We start from the raw sequence: 13,757 nt of genomic DNA on the forward strand, positions 1-13,757 counted from the left end.
GCATCAAGTGTTGATGGTCAACAAGACCACTAGTTTCAAGAAAGGCAAGGGTAAGAAGAACTTCAAGAAAGACGGCAAAGTTGTTGCCGCGCCCGGTAAGCCAGATGCCGGGAAGAAGAAAAATAATGGACCCAAGCCTGAGACTGAGTGCTTCTATTGCAAGGGAAAAGGTCACTAGAAGCGGAACTGCCCCAAATACTTAGCGGACAAGAAGGCCGGCAACGTTAAAGGTATATGTAATATACATGTTATTGATGTGTACCTTACCAGCGCTCATAGTAGCTCCTGGGTATTTGATACCAGTGCTGTTGCTCACATTTGCAACTCGAAGCAGGAACTGCGGAATAAGCGGGGACTGGCCAAGGACGAGGTGACGATGCGCGTCGGGAATGGTTCAAAGGTCGATGTGATCGTCGTCGGCACGCTACCTCTACATCTACCGTCGGGATTAGTCTTAAACCTTAATAATTGTTATTTAGTACTGGCTTTAAGCATGAACATTGTATCAGGGTCTTGCTTAATGCGAGACGGCTACTCATTTAAGTCAGAGAATAATGGTTGTTCTATTTATATGAGTGATATGTTTTATGGTCATGCTCCGTTGGTGAATGGTTTATTCTTGATGAATCTCGATCGTGATGTTACACATATTCATAGTGTGAGTACCAAAAGTTGTAAAGTTGATAATGATAGTCCCACATACTTGTGGCACTGCCGCCTTGGTCATATCGGCGTTAAGCGCATGAAGAAGCTCCATACTGATGGACTGTTATAGTCTCTTGACTTTGAATCATTTGACACATGCGAACCGTGCCTCAAGGGTAAGATGACTAAGACTCCATTCTCAGGAATAATGGAGAGAGCAACCGAGTTATTGGAAATAATACATACTGATGTGTGTGGTCCAATGAACGTTGAAGCTCGCGGTGGCTATCGTTATGTTCTCACTCTCACCGATGATTGAGTAGGTATGGGTATATCTACTTGATGAAGCACAAATCTGAGACCTTTGAAAAGTTCAAGGAATTTCAGAGTGAAGTCGAGAATCAACGTGACAGAAAAATCAAGTGTCTACGATCTGATCGTGGAGGAGAATATTTGAGTCACGAGTTTGGCACACACCTAAGGAAGTGTGGAATTGTTTCACAACTGACGCCGCATGGCACACCGCAACACAACGGAGTGTCTGAACGTCGTAATCGCACTTTATTAGATATGGTACGATCTATGATGTCTCTTACCGACCTACCGCTATCATTTTGGGGATACGCATTAGAAACTGCAGCATTCACTTTAAATAGGGCACCGTCTAAATCCGTTGAGATGAGACCGTATGAACTATGGTTTGGCAAGAAACCTAAGTTGTCGTTTCTTAAAGTTTGGGGCTGCGATGCTTATGTGAAGAAACTTCAACCAGAAAAGCTCGAACCCAAAGCGGAGAAATGCGTATTCATAGGATACCCTAAGGAAACTATTGGGTATACCTTCTATCTTAGATCCGAAGGTAAAACCTTTGTTGCCAAGAACGGATCCTTTCTAGAGAAAGAGTTTCTCTCGAAATAAGTAAGTGGGAGGAAGGTAGAACTTGATGACGTAATTACACCCCCTCACGAACAGGATAGTAGCGCAGCGCGGGAAGTTGTTCCTGTGGCGCCTACACCAACTGAAGAGGAAGTTAAGGATGATGATCATGAAGCTTCGGATCAAGTTACTACTGAACCGCGAAGGTCCACAAGGGCACGCTCCGCACGAGGATGGTATGGCAACCCTGTGATGGAAATCATGTTGTTAGACAACGGTGAACCTTCGAACTATGAAGAAGCGATGGCGGGCCCAGATTCCAACAAATGGATTGAGGCTATGAAATCCGAGATAGGATCCATGTATGAGAACAAAGTATGGACTTTGTTGGACTTGCCCGATGACCGGCGAGCCATAGAAAATAAATGGATCTTCAAGAAGAAGACTGATGCAAACGGTAATGTAACCGTTTACAAAGCTCAACTTGTCGCAAAGGGTTTTCAACAAATTCAAGGAGTTGACTACGAAGAGACTTTCTCTCCCGTAGCGAAGCTGAAATCAGTCTGAATCATGTTAGCAATTGCCGCCTTTTATGATTATGAACTTTGGCAAATGGACGTCAAAACAACGTTCCTTAACGGGAACCTTAAGGAAGAGTTGTATATGATGCAATCAGAAGGTTTTGTCGACCCTAAGGGTGCTAACAAAGTGTGCAAGCTCCAGCGCTCCATCTATGGGCTGGTGCAAGCATCTCGGAGTTGGAACATTCGCTTTAATGAGGTGATTAAAGCGTTTGGGTTCATACAGGTTTACGGAGAAGCCTGTCTGTACAAGAAAGTGAGTGGGAACTCTGTAGCTTTCCTCATACTGTATGTGGATGACATATTATTGATGGGGAATAATATAGAGATGTTGGAGAGCATAAAGGCCTATTTGAACAAGAGTTTTTCAATGAAGGACCTTGGAGAAGCTGCATACATATTAGGCATCAAGATCTATAGAGATAGATCAAGACGCCTCATAGGTCTTTCGCAAAGTACATACCTTGACAAGATATTGAAGAAGTTCAATATGGAAAACTCAAAGAAAGGGTTCTTGCCAGTTTTGCAAGGTATGAGATTGAGTAAGACTCAGTCGCCGACCACGGCAGCAGATAGAGAGAAGATGAGTTCTGTCCCCTACGCTTCGGCCGTAGGCTCTCTAATGTATGCCATGCTGTGTACCAGACCTGATATAAACCTTGCCATAAGTTTGGTAGGGAGGTACCAAAGTGATCCCGGTATGGAACACTGGACAATGGTCAAGAATATCCTGAAGTACCTGAAAAGGACTAAGGAAATGTTTCTCGTTTATGGAGGTGACGAAGAGCTCGTCGTAAAGGGTTACGCCGACGCTAGCTTCGACACAGATCCAGATGACTCTAAGTCACAGACCGGATATGTATATGTTTTGAATGGTGGGGCAGTGAGCTGGTGCAGCAGCAAGCAAGAAGTCGTGGCAGCATCTACATGTGAAGCGGAGTACATAGCTGCTTCAGAAGCGGCTCATGAAGGAATTTGGATGAAGGAGCTCATCACCGACCTTGGAGTGGTTCCAAGCGCGTCGGGTCTAATGACACTCTTCTGTGATAACACTGGGGCCATTGCCATAGCCAAGGAGCCCAGGTTTCACCGGAAGACGAAGCACATCAAACGCCGCTACAACTCCATCCAGGACCATGTCCAGAGTGGAGTAATAGATATTTGTAAAGTACACACGGATCTGAATATTGCAGACCCGTTGACTAAACCTCTTCCACGAGCAAAACATGATCAACACCATACTGCTATGGGTGTTCGATACATCACAATGTAACTAGATTATTGACTCTAGTGCAAGTGGGAGACTGTTGGAAATATGCCCTAGAGGCAATAATAAAATGGTTATTATCATATTTCCTTGTTCATGGTAATCGTCTATTGTTCATGCTACAATTGTATTAATAGGAAACAGTAATACATGTGTGAATAAATAGATCACAATGTGTCCCTAGCAAGCCTCTAGTTAGCTAGCTCGTTAGTCAATAGATGATCATGGTTTCCTGATCATGGGCATTAGATGTCATTGATGACGGGATCACATCATTGGAGAATGATGTGATGGACAAGACCCAATCCTAAGCATAACACTAGATCGTATTCTTCGTATGCTAAAGATTTTCTAATGTCAAGTGTCTTTTCCTTCGACCGTGAGATTGTGCAACTCCCGGATACCGTAGGAGTGCTTTCGGTGTATCAAACATCAAAACGTAACTGGGTGACTATAAAGGTGCACTACGGGTATCTCCGAAAGTGTCTGTGGGGTTGGTACGAATCGAGATCGGGATTTGTCACTCCGTGTGACGGAGAGGTATCTCTGGGCCCACTCGGTAGAACATCATCATGAGCTCAATGTGACTAAGGAGTTAGTCACACGATGACGTGCTACGGAACGAGTAAAGTGACTTACCGGTAACGAGATTGAACAAGGTATAGGTATACCGACGATCGAATCTTGGGCAAGTTCTATACCGACAGACAAAGGGAATCGTATACGAGATTGATTGAATCCTTGACATCGTGGTTCATTCGATGAGATCATCGTGGAGCAAGTGGGAGCCACCATGGGTATCCAGACCCCGCTGATGGTTATTGTCCGGAGAGGTGTCTCGGTCATGTCTGCATGTCTCCCGAACCCGTAGGGTTATAGGGAATTGTTATACGAGGTTACCGAAAGTTGTTCGGAGTCCCGGATGAGATCCCGGACGTCATGAGGAGCTCCGGAATGGTCCGGAGGTAAAGATTGATATATAGGACGGATGGTTTCGGACATCGGAAGTGTTTCGGGCATCACCGGTAACGTACCGGGACCACCGTGACCACCGAAGGTGGCCCCGGGGGTCCACCGAAGGGGGGGGGGCAACGACCCCGGGAGGTAAGATGGGCCAAGTAGGGGAGGGAACCAGCCCCTAGGTGGGCTGGTGCGCCTCCCCACTCAGCCTAATGCGCAGGGGAGAGAAAAGGGGGGGGCAAACCCTAAGCCAGGTGGGCCTAAGGCCCACCAGGGGTGCGCCACACCCCTCCTCCCCCCTTGGCCGCCGCACCAGCCCCCATCTAGGGCTGCCGCCCCCCCAGGAGGGGGAAACCCTCAAGGGGGTGCAGCCCCTCCCTTCCCCTATATATACCGGGCACTTTTGGCCATTGGGAGATAGACTTTTCCCTCTCTCTCGGCGCATCCCTGCCCTTCTTCCTCCTCCTCTCTGCCGGTGCTTGGCGAAGCCCTGCCGGGAGACCTCGTCTCTCCATCGACACCACGCCGTCATGCTGCTGGAGTTCTTCCCCAACCTCTCCCTCCTCCTTGCTTGATCAAGGTGCGGGAGATGTCACCGGGCTGCACGTGTGTTGAACGCGGAGGTGCCGTAGTTCGGCACTAGATCGGAATCGCTGCGAGTACGACTCCATCAACCGCGCTCTAGCAATGCTTCCGCTTAGTGATCTTCAAAGGTATGAAGATGCTCTTACCCCTCTCTCGTTGCTGGTCTCTCCATAGGAAGATCTGAATGTGCGTAGGAAAATTTTGAATTTATGCTACGTTACCCAACACTCGAAGGAGTTGTCGATGGAGACAGCTGGGGTGTCATCGTCCTTACCATATCTGGGCATATGTGCCAGCACTCACATATTCCATTGCATAGAAAAATGACACGGCTTGTCTGCTACCTAATGACTCATTTATGTGCTATTGGGCTAACTTTCATTTTCACGTCAAGCAGGGTTGATTATCACAGGGCTAGGAAAGATGGAGCAGAGCGGGAGCATCGACTATGATGAGTTCATTGAGGCGACACTGCACATCAAGAAGTTGTAGCTCGAGGAGCACATGTTGGCTGCCTACGCCTATTTCTACATGAACGACAATGGATACATCACCATAGAGAAGGTGGAAGAGGCCCGCTGAGAGTACAATATACGAGATGTAGCGGGAGGAGCACCTGTTGGCTTTCTTTGCCTATTTCGACAAGGAGCACAGCGGGTACATCACCGTAGAGAAGGTGGAAGAGGCTTGCCGAGAGTACAACATACAAGCCGTCTCCATCTTGAATTAATTAATTGATTCATTTAATTCAAGTTATTAGTCCTATTGTTAAGCTAAAAAATACAAATCTGAAATCCAAATTGAGCATGTCCTTTATATAAAGGAACGAAGGGATATATTTCTTAACTGAAATTTTCATATATAATACTTTGTCTTTGTCTGCGTTGTGCTACGGATGATATCAATATTTTTAACCCAACTCATTATTCATGGTGTTCGTGTGAACTGGTGGAGATAGAAAAATGTTTGCATCATCTATGTGACTTGCATCCTATGATATTTAATTTGATTTTTTTTTAAAGTTGTTATTATTTTGTACTACTCCTCGATTAGTATGGTTGCATGAAAAACTGAATTTCTTTTTGGTGAATTTTTTTATTCATTTGAGACAAGGTCATCAAAATCTCAATAATAGATATGCGGTAGTGAGGAATATGGATATGTGATTCTTACCAGCGTTAGCACTGTCCATTGAGGTTCAGAACCAATCACGAAGGTCTATCCTAATATGCGGAGAATAATACAAATGTGGAAACGCACGTTCACTTACAATGACCATATGAAGACAATATTATTGCATGAAGGTTTTGATTGTCCTTCACACCGTGTTAAATTGAAGAGGCAAAAATACTAGAAGGTCTTCATTTGTGAATTTTCATTTCTGGATTATATAGCTTTAATGATGTGCCCATGCACCATAATCTCACGTAAGATGACCATACAGAGACAATATTGCGAATTTCGATATCTGAAGTATTTGTAAATCTCGAAGCCCGAAATGGTACCCACGAACAAATGCAAGCCGCGCATTAGTCTTATTCTAATAAATCAGATTATCCTATTCTCCAAAGTAAGCACATCAAACATTGAGAAGTAACCATATGACTAATAAGTAAAATCATTATTTTCTTAATTCCGTGACAACACACAGGTACCCAGCTAGTCCTTGTAGAACATCAATCGTTATCAGGTATGTTTGCTAGTTAGCCTGTAAAAGATGAGAAATTGCTTTCGGAGGCCAAGCTCCATGGATGCCTCCAAATGCAAAATTCAATATTCGTGAAAATTCATACCTTTACATTTCAAAAAATCTGAAAAAATAGAGATACACATGAAGGCATAATGCACAAGTGTGTAAATTTTCAGGATGAAATATGTGGAAATGAGAGTTGTGCCAAATAAATATATTGGGGCTTTTTAAGATATTCATCCTTCTAGACCATGAATTTGTCCTTTTTGTAAAGGTCGCATTTCAACGTATTGTATCCTGAAATTTTACACACGTACACCTTTTTCTCGAACATGCACGAATATGGGTATCATATACTCCCTCCGTTCCTAAATATAAGTCTTTTTAAAGTTTTCACTAGAGAATTATATACGGATGTATATAGACATATTTTAGAGTGTAGATACACTCATTTTGCTCCGTATATAGTCTCCTAGTGAAATCTCTAAAAAGACTTATATTTAGGAACGGAGGAAGTATTAAATAATACACACATACATCTCACATCATTGTTTACTTGTACAGAAAAATTCAGATTTTTTTTAACTGAAAATTTTGAGTTTTGGAGTTTTTAAATTTTTTGACCTCCATGTAGACCGAGATCCAAAACTCCTACTCTTAAAAGAAGCGCATTAAACTTACGAGCAAAGAGATACTATATGAACTATCTCAAGTTTTTACACAACCATAAGCACTGTAACTACCCGAACGAATCACTCCATTGAAGCATAAACTCATCAACTTCAGCCTGCTAGGATAACTGCAGACTACAGTAATAGCCAAGCAATCATACTTTTTACAGGACTCCTTTTGAGAGAGAACTCTGGCATTCTCACTTCCTAGTAAACCACCCTACATCTAATATTCACAAATGCAAAATGTCTTTCAGGTCCCCAACAAGAATTTGAAGCCTAGGCACTCTGCGTGGAGAGAGGGTTGCAAAGACGAGTCGCTTTATGGATTTTTCAAAGCAGCCAGCCTCTTCTCGAGCTCTTCGAGTTCCGAGCTGTAAACAAGGTAACCAGTGTCATTCACATGGCAGCTTATATTAGGTACAGGTGTAAATTCATGGAAGCAAGGGGAGCAATTGTAAGCCCATTATTGAGCTAAGAAAAGATCAAGAGAACATAAATAGCTGGTGGAGATAAGTGTGTATCAGCAAAGGTCGAAGTAATAAAATCCTACACCAGATCATGTTTACTTCTTCTAAAGAAATGCAGACAAAATACCATGAATACAAAATCAAAGGAAGAGTTCTACTTTGAAACTACTTTATCCCTTTTTTTGGTACACAAAAACATATGACTATGACTCGAGAGTTTACTCTTTTTATTAAATAGGATTTATGGACTATTCTGATGTGTTGCATAAGAACATCAGTGGGGAGCTAAGTAGTCTTGGTCCATTCCAGTTTGAAGTTCAAATATTACAGTAACCTTGATTCCTTAACAAGGAAGGAAGGGTCGAAGGGGAGTATAAAAATGAAGAAAAATAAATAGCTACAGATCCAGGATCCTGCATACCTCTCATCAGCCTCAACCTTCTTTCCAGCAATTCTTCCTTTGGGGGCCGAGGACAACTGCAAAACAGTTTCAGCGCAAGAGAAAGTTAGAACAAGAGTTAGAGTCATAATAGTGAACAAGGGGTTCGTTGGCAGCTTCAACTACCTGTGAGGCAACGTCAATACCAATCTCATCGAGGACCTAAAAGAGACATCGTAAAGAATCAATAATCAAAGAAACATGCTAGGAAAAGTATTTCAGAGAGATGCTACAATTTTGGAGTGAGGTTGGACTGGAAATAACCTGGTTAGCAAGCTCTTCAGTTTCGTCCTCAGCCTGGTCATCATCTAAGACATTGTCTATTGAGTCAGACATCATCTCGTTCTACACAAATAATAAGGGTAGTCAGTACATACACTGTCAAAATCTAACACAGGAACCCATCATATGCTTGTGAGTTTCCCAGATAAACAATGTAAAATCTTGTCAAATCGGAAGCAATCATTCTATGAAAGTAGGAAGTACTGGCCATAAGTTGCGTACCGTCATATCCATTTGTGCTGACTGCTTTTGGAACTCCTGCATTACCTTCATTTGCTTGGCGGGATCCATTTGCTGCAACAAAAATAAAACAAAATAGTAGAACGTGTGTTCCAATTTTCTTACAAAATTGTATTCTGCAGCCCAGTTTAAGCAAAGACGCACAGAAGTTACTACTGCAAGATATTTAAGTTCAATGATATTGTGTTAGTATACACTTGGTTTCTAAATTTTAACACCTGGAATGTATCATTCCAATAAGTTAGGTAGCCTATTACCTTGTTCATAGCTCCCATCGCTTTGCTCGCACTTTGCATGCCAGCAGACACTGAAGTGTTGGCCTGCATCGCCTGAGGACAGAATACAGCAACAAGAAAAGAAAATTAACTCACCACCATGTATGGAAGAAAGAAAAACCAGGAAAATATTCACCTGTGTGTGTGTCGCGATGCCACGAATCTGAGCTCGGCTACCTTGTAAAGTAGATATTTTCTGTCTTAACCTGATCAGTTGACGGGCCAGAATTTTAGTTGCGGCCTGACAAATAGCAGGGAATCAGGAAAACGATACTGCATGATTTAGAACAATATTAGTGCGTGAAACTGAAATATAGGGAAAGAACCTCATTGCCAGTTTTTGCAGTCCTTTTGATTTCAGCAACTAGTCGCTTTTCCTGTTAATTGCAACAAAAAACAAGGTGAAGCTATTGTTACTGCTTATTCAACCGGCACAAGTAAAATAGCGGAACACAGCAAGAAAATATGTGTGCGTCATATGGAGTGTGAAATATGTGAAGAACTACATGGAGCAGGCTTTAACAACTTGTCAGATGACTGAACGTATAAAGTCATTTTCATTGGCCTGGTCATTTATTTTTCTCATTAACCACACAAGAAAGGGTATGCGATTAAACATACAGACCTCTTGTTGTAATGTCCCAATGTCCCTCTCAATACCTACAGATGACACATTTCAGGAATTAGATAATCTCCGAACCTGCATAGTTGAACTATTGGGAGAAAGCATGGATAACATGGTTTTCTATAGAAGGTTATAGTTGACATTAACCGAAATTCACAACATGTGGTTTGACAGGATGCAGAATAGTATTTCTCTCCATGTTTCATAATCCAGTCAAACCTCAACTTCCCAAGTTTCAACAACTTCTATTCAGCAAACATGCAAAAGCTTGAAGCGTATGTGTAGTATGCTATAATGAATGGAATTTTTTTTAGCTCTACAGTCAAAGCCTTTAAGTAAATAATATTCAATTTCAATCAAATTTCGAGCATTTGTGTAGCTGTGGCCATAAAAGTAGTACCATCCAATTTACACCAAATAAAAGGGATTGAACCTTAAATCGGAAAATAACCTAGATGGAAACTACAATTACCTCGAGCTGTTGATCAGAAACAATCGAATGCAATAAACCAGCCTTCGATCCAACTTGCATTAGGTTCAAACTACAGCTAGCACATGTAACTTGGTATACTCCGACCCAATAATTAGCATTTAAAATGGCGATCAACTTGAGCGCCAAGTGTGCCAGAGTACAAACTGCTACTCACCTCTTGTCGCGTTCGTCAGCTCCCGCTTGCTGTTCCTGATCGCCTCTGCACAGCAGAAACCGGAATCAGGGATTCAGAGCTCAGGGATCAACGATTGAGCTAGATATACAGGCCTACGAATCCCTAGGATCCTCCCGGAAAGCAATCCGATCGATCAGAACTCGAACCACGCAACGCCGCGCGGATCGCGTGAGCCGAGGCCGAATTCGGTCGAAATTTTGGGCGAGGAAGGGGAGGGGTTGAGCCGTACCTCGCGGCGTTGGCTTCTTCGCGAAGGGATTCATCGCTTCGTCCGCGCGCGCGCGCGCCGGCGGGACGAACGCGGCGCGGGGGGGGGGGGGGGGGGGGGGGGGGGGGTAAAAGCGTACGGGGATGGGTCGTTTGTTTGGGTTCTGGTGGTTGCGCGGAAGGGATACCACGACTGCGCACTCAAACTGACACACGTTTTGTTCACCTTTTTAAAAAAGAAAACGCTTAGAAATGATTTCTACAAGAAATCATCCACTTCACCTGTACGCCACGTGTCGCCGTGGTATCACACGCGTGGCCAAAGTAGCCGACTCTTATCGCTAACTTAACTCGGTCTAAGGGCGAGCTTGAATACAACTCACAGAACGACTCCTCCAGGGGTCTTCAGGCACTCAAACAGATAGTGAGACAGACACCATCTATAGAACTTGAATGACAATACACCCATATATTCTAGCTAACAATCAGAAACTGTATCCAAATGGAGGGGACACTCTTCCTTCAGAAAGATGCCTTCGAAAGAAAAGCTCTTCCCCTCAACGACACAGCACATTTTCTCAAATGGATGCACCATTCGTTTTTTTAGAGCCACTGATTTTCCTCCCTTATCTTTTCTCCCTCGTCTCCTACCTCTTTCCTCTCACCTCTACGTCCAAATCTCTTTTGTTACCCCGCGTCGGCTGACCTTCATTTGTACTATTATAAGCATGAGAGGGCAGATCCAACTCTTCATCTAAACCGTCTAATCTCTAAATCAACGCTCTAAAATCTTCGTTAACGAAACTAACGAATCTTCGTTAGCGCTAATCGAAAGGCTCGCTAACCTCGCACGTCGTCTCGCCGCACACGTCGTCCGCGCATTAACCGCCCCCTCGCCCTGCACGCTTGATCCGCCTGCGCCGGTCTCTGCATCGCCCCGCACGCTCACAGTGCCGCGCCGGTCTTCGCCTCCTCGCCCCGCCGCGCCGGTCGTCACCCCCTCGCGCCGCACGCTCGCCCTGCTCGCCGCCCCTTCGCCCCGCTCACCGCGAAGGTTGCCGCCCCTCTTGCCCCAGCTCGAGCTTCTTGTGCTTCTTGCGCCGGTCACTGGGGCCCGACCAGCTGACGAGGCGCGCGGGCAGGGTGGGCGCCCTGGACGCCGTCTCCTCGCCCTCGAACGGGGTCCGCAGGGACAGCGCCTTCCTGGGGGGGCGGTGGGGCGTGGGAGAAGAAGGCCGGCTAACGCGTACGTGAGGGGATGGGTCATTTGTTTGGGTTCTTCCTGGTAGTTGCGCGTAAGGGATACCACGACTGACAGACTGGACCTGAGTGCGCACTCAAACTGACACGCGTTTTGTTCACCTTTTTAAAAAAGAAAACGCTTAGAAATGATTTCTACAAGAAATCATCCACTTCACCTGTACGCCACGTGTCGCCGTGGTATCACACGCGATGCACCATTCTTTTTTTAGAGCCACTGATTTTCCTCCCTTATCTTTTCTCCCTCGTCTCCTACCTCATTCCTCTCACCTCTACGTCCAAATCTCTTTTGTTACCCCGCGTCGGCTGACCTTCATTTGTACTATTATAAGCACGAGAGGGCAGATCCAACTCTTCATCTAAACCGTCTAATCTCTAAATCAACGCTCTAAAATCTTCGTTAACGAAACTAACGAATCTTCGTTAGCGCTAATCGAAAGGCTCGCTAACCTCGCACGTCGTCTCGCCGCACACGTCGTTCACGCATTAACCGCCCCCTCGCCCTGCACGCTTGATCCGCCTGCGCCGGTCTCTGCATCGCCCCGCACGCTCACACTGTCGCGCCGGTCTTCGCCTCCTCGCCCCGCGCGCACCGGTCGCCACCCCCTCGCGCCGCCCGCTCGCCCTGCTCGCCGCCCCCTCGCCCCGCTCACCGCGAAGGTCGCCGCCCCTCTTGCCCCAGCTCGAGCTTCTTGTGCTTCTTGCGCCGGTCACTGGGGCCCGACCAGCTAACGAGGCGCGCGGGCAGGGTGGGCGCCCTGGACGCCGTCTCCTCGCCCTCGAACGGGGTCCGCAGGGACAGCGCCTTCCTGGCCTACTTGAAGGGGTCGACGCCGCCGACGGCTGGGCCCTCTGGCGAGCCCTCGACGCCGGCCGTGCCCCGGGCTTGACTGCCCTTGTTGTGAAACCACGGAAAGAATTGAACATGTTTTCAGATCCATTCAATCAATTTGCTGGTTCCTTGAGTACACCCTGCTTTGGAGGGATCTTTAGTCCATGAGTTATTACCTTCATTTAGACAGTTTACCAGTAAATAAGTTTCTATAGTTAACATTTAATCCCCTTGTTCACACAGCAGCTGGAGATCTCGACAACATCAGAGAAGCTCATTGAGTGTCAGGAGACAATCCTAAGCGTGGGAAAGCAACTAAAAGCACTTGCATCACCAAAGGATGCCACCTCGGTCCGTCCAGAGCGAAAACCTCGGTCTCAGTCAGTGAATGAGATGCTAGCTGTCGATGACGGGGGATTTGATGACCTCAGCTCCCCGAAGACCAAGGAGATTATATGCTCAGAAATAAGGCCACCACATGAAAGAAGATTTTCTGCCGACGAGAGAGGTGACGATTCAGTATCGTATTATTGTCACCCAACACCAGTGGTTCCACCCGCCAAACCTTACGATGTGAGCGGAAGCTGCAAGAAAGAAGCTGCTGCCAAGGCCGTATCACTGGCCGTTGTCCCAAGCAAGCAGAAGGGGAACCCCAACTTGCTCAAGAGGATCCTGACAGGAAGGAGAAGGGATGCCATAATAAAACCAAAGGTGGTCCTGAGTGCTTAGCTAACAGAGACAAGGGTAACTCTATCCAAGATAAATTCCATTTCCATGTGTAAATTAAGCGTGTATTGGTTGCTTGTTGAAGTGTGTTCTTGTAAGGTCTAGGAAGAACCATGGAGTGTAGATGACGTATATGTATTACAGTATTATTAGTGTGATTTCTAGCGTTGTGGCCATCATTACCATGTTGCTTAGGTCTATGAACTTGCATTTGCAGCTTGCTATTATGTGCATTCTTCTTTCTTCTTTCCCCCCCATGAGGATGTTCATTCTTCTGGACAATTGGACACGGCATATCTATTTGTCTTTTCCTAATGTACAAATAGTTCAAGATTATATCAGTTTTCTACTCATGCTACTTAATATGGGAGCAAGGTTATGACAATGTGCAGTTTTTTTTAGGAACATCCTACTGGAAACTATGACATATCGGTTTAACTTTTCCTTCTTTTCTTCTA

General features: G+C 45.2%; 1 protein-coding gene across 1 annotated transcript; it reads right to left on the reverse strand.

The window, feature by feature from the left end:
• Positions 1–7,275: 7,275 nt before the first annotated feature.
• On the reverse strand, positions 7,276–10,586 carry LOC123430989 (vacuolar protein sorting-associated protein 2 homolog 3). The gene is made up of 11 exons (XM_045114816.1): positions 10,504–10,586; positions 10,254–10,298; positions 9,607–9,641; positions 9,308–9,358; positions 9,118–9,222; positions 8,964–9,035; positions 8,689–8,760; positions 8,449–8,529; positions 8,311–8,346; positions 8,167–8,222; positions 7,276–7,649 (listed from the first exon to the last, which is right to left on the reverse strand). Exons 1-11 carry the CDS (start codon positions 10,535–10,537, stop codon positions 7,598–7,600), a joined length of 639 nt encoding a protein of 212 aa, XP_044970751.1. The 5' UTR covers positions 10,538–10,586; the 3' UTR covers positions 7,276–7,597.
• Between the last annotated feature and the right edge of the window lie 3,171 nt (positions 10,587–13,757).

This window comes from Hordeum vulgare, chromosome 1H (genome assembly GCF_904849725.1).
Source record: "Hordeum vulgare subsp. vulgare chromosome 1H, MorexV3_pseudomolecules_assembly, whole genome shotgun sequence".
Lineage (NCBI taxonomy): Eukaryota > Viridiplantae > Streptophyta > Magnoliopsida > Poales > Poaceae > Hordeum > Hordeum vulgare.

What these genes read in the sequence shown, in the direction of transcription:
- LOC123430989 (XM_045114816.1), bottom strand. Translation starts at nt 10,537, where the DNA reads ATGAATCCCTTCGCGAAGAAGCCAACGCCGCGAG. An exon ending in TTGGGACATTACAACAAGAG is followed by an intron (nt 9,359 to 9,606) that starts GTCTGTATGTTT and finishes TGCAATTAACAG; the next exon opens with GAAAAGCGACTAGTTGCTGA. An exon ending in GTATTGACGTTGCCTCACAG is followed by an intron (nt 8,223 to 8,310) that starts GTAGTTGAAGCT and finishes ACTGTTTTGCAG; the next exon opens with TTGTCCTCGGCCCCCAAAGG.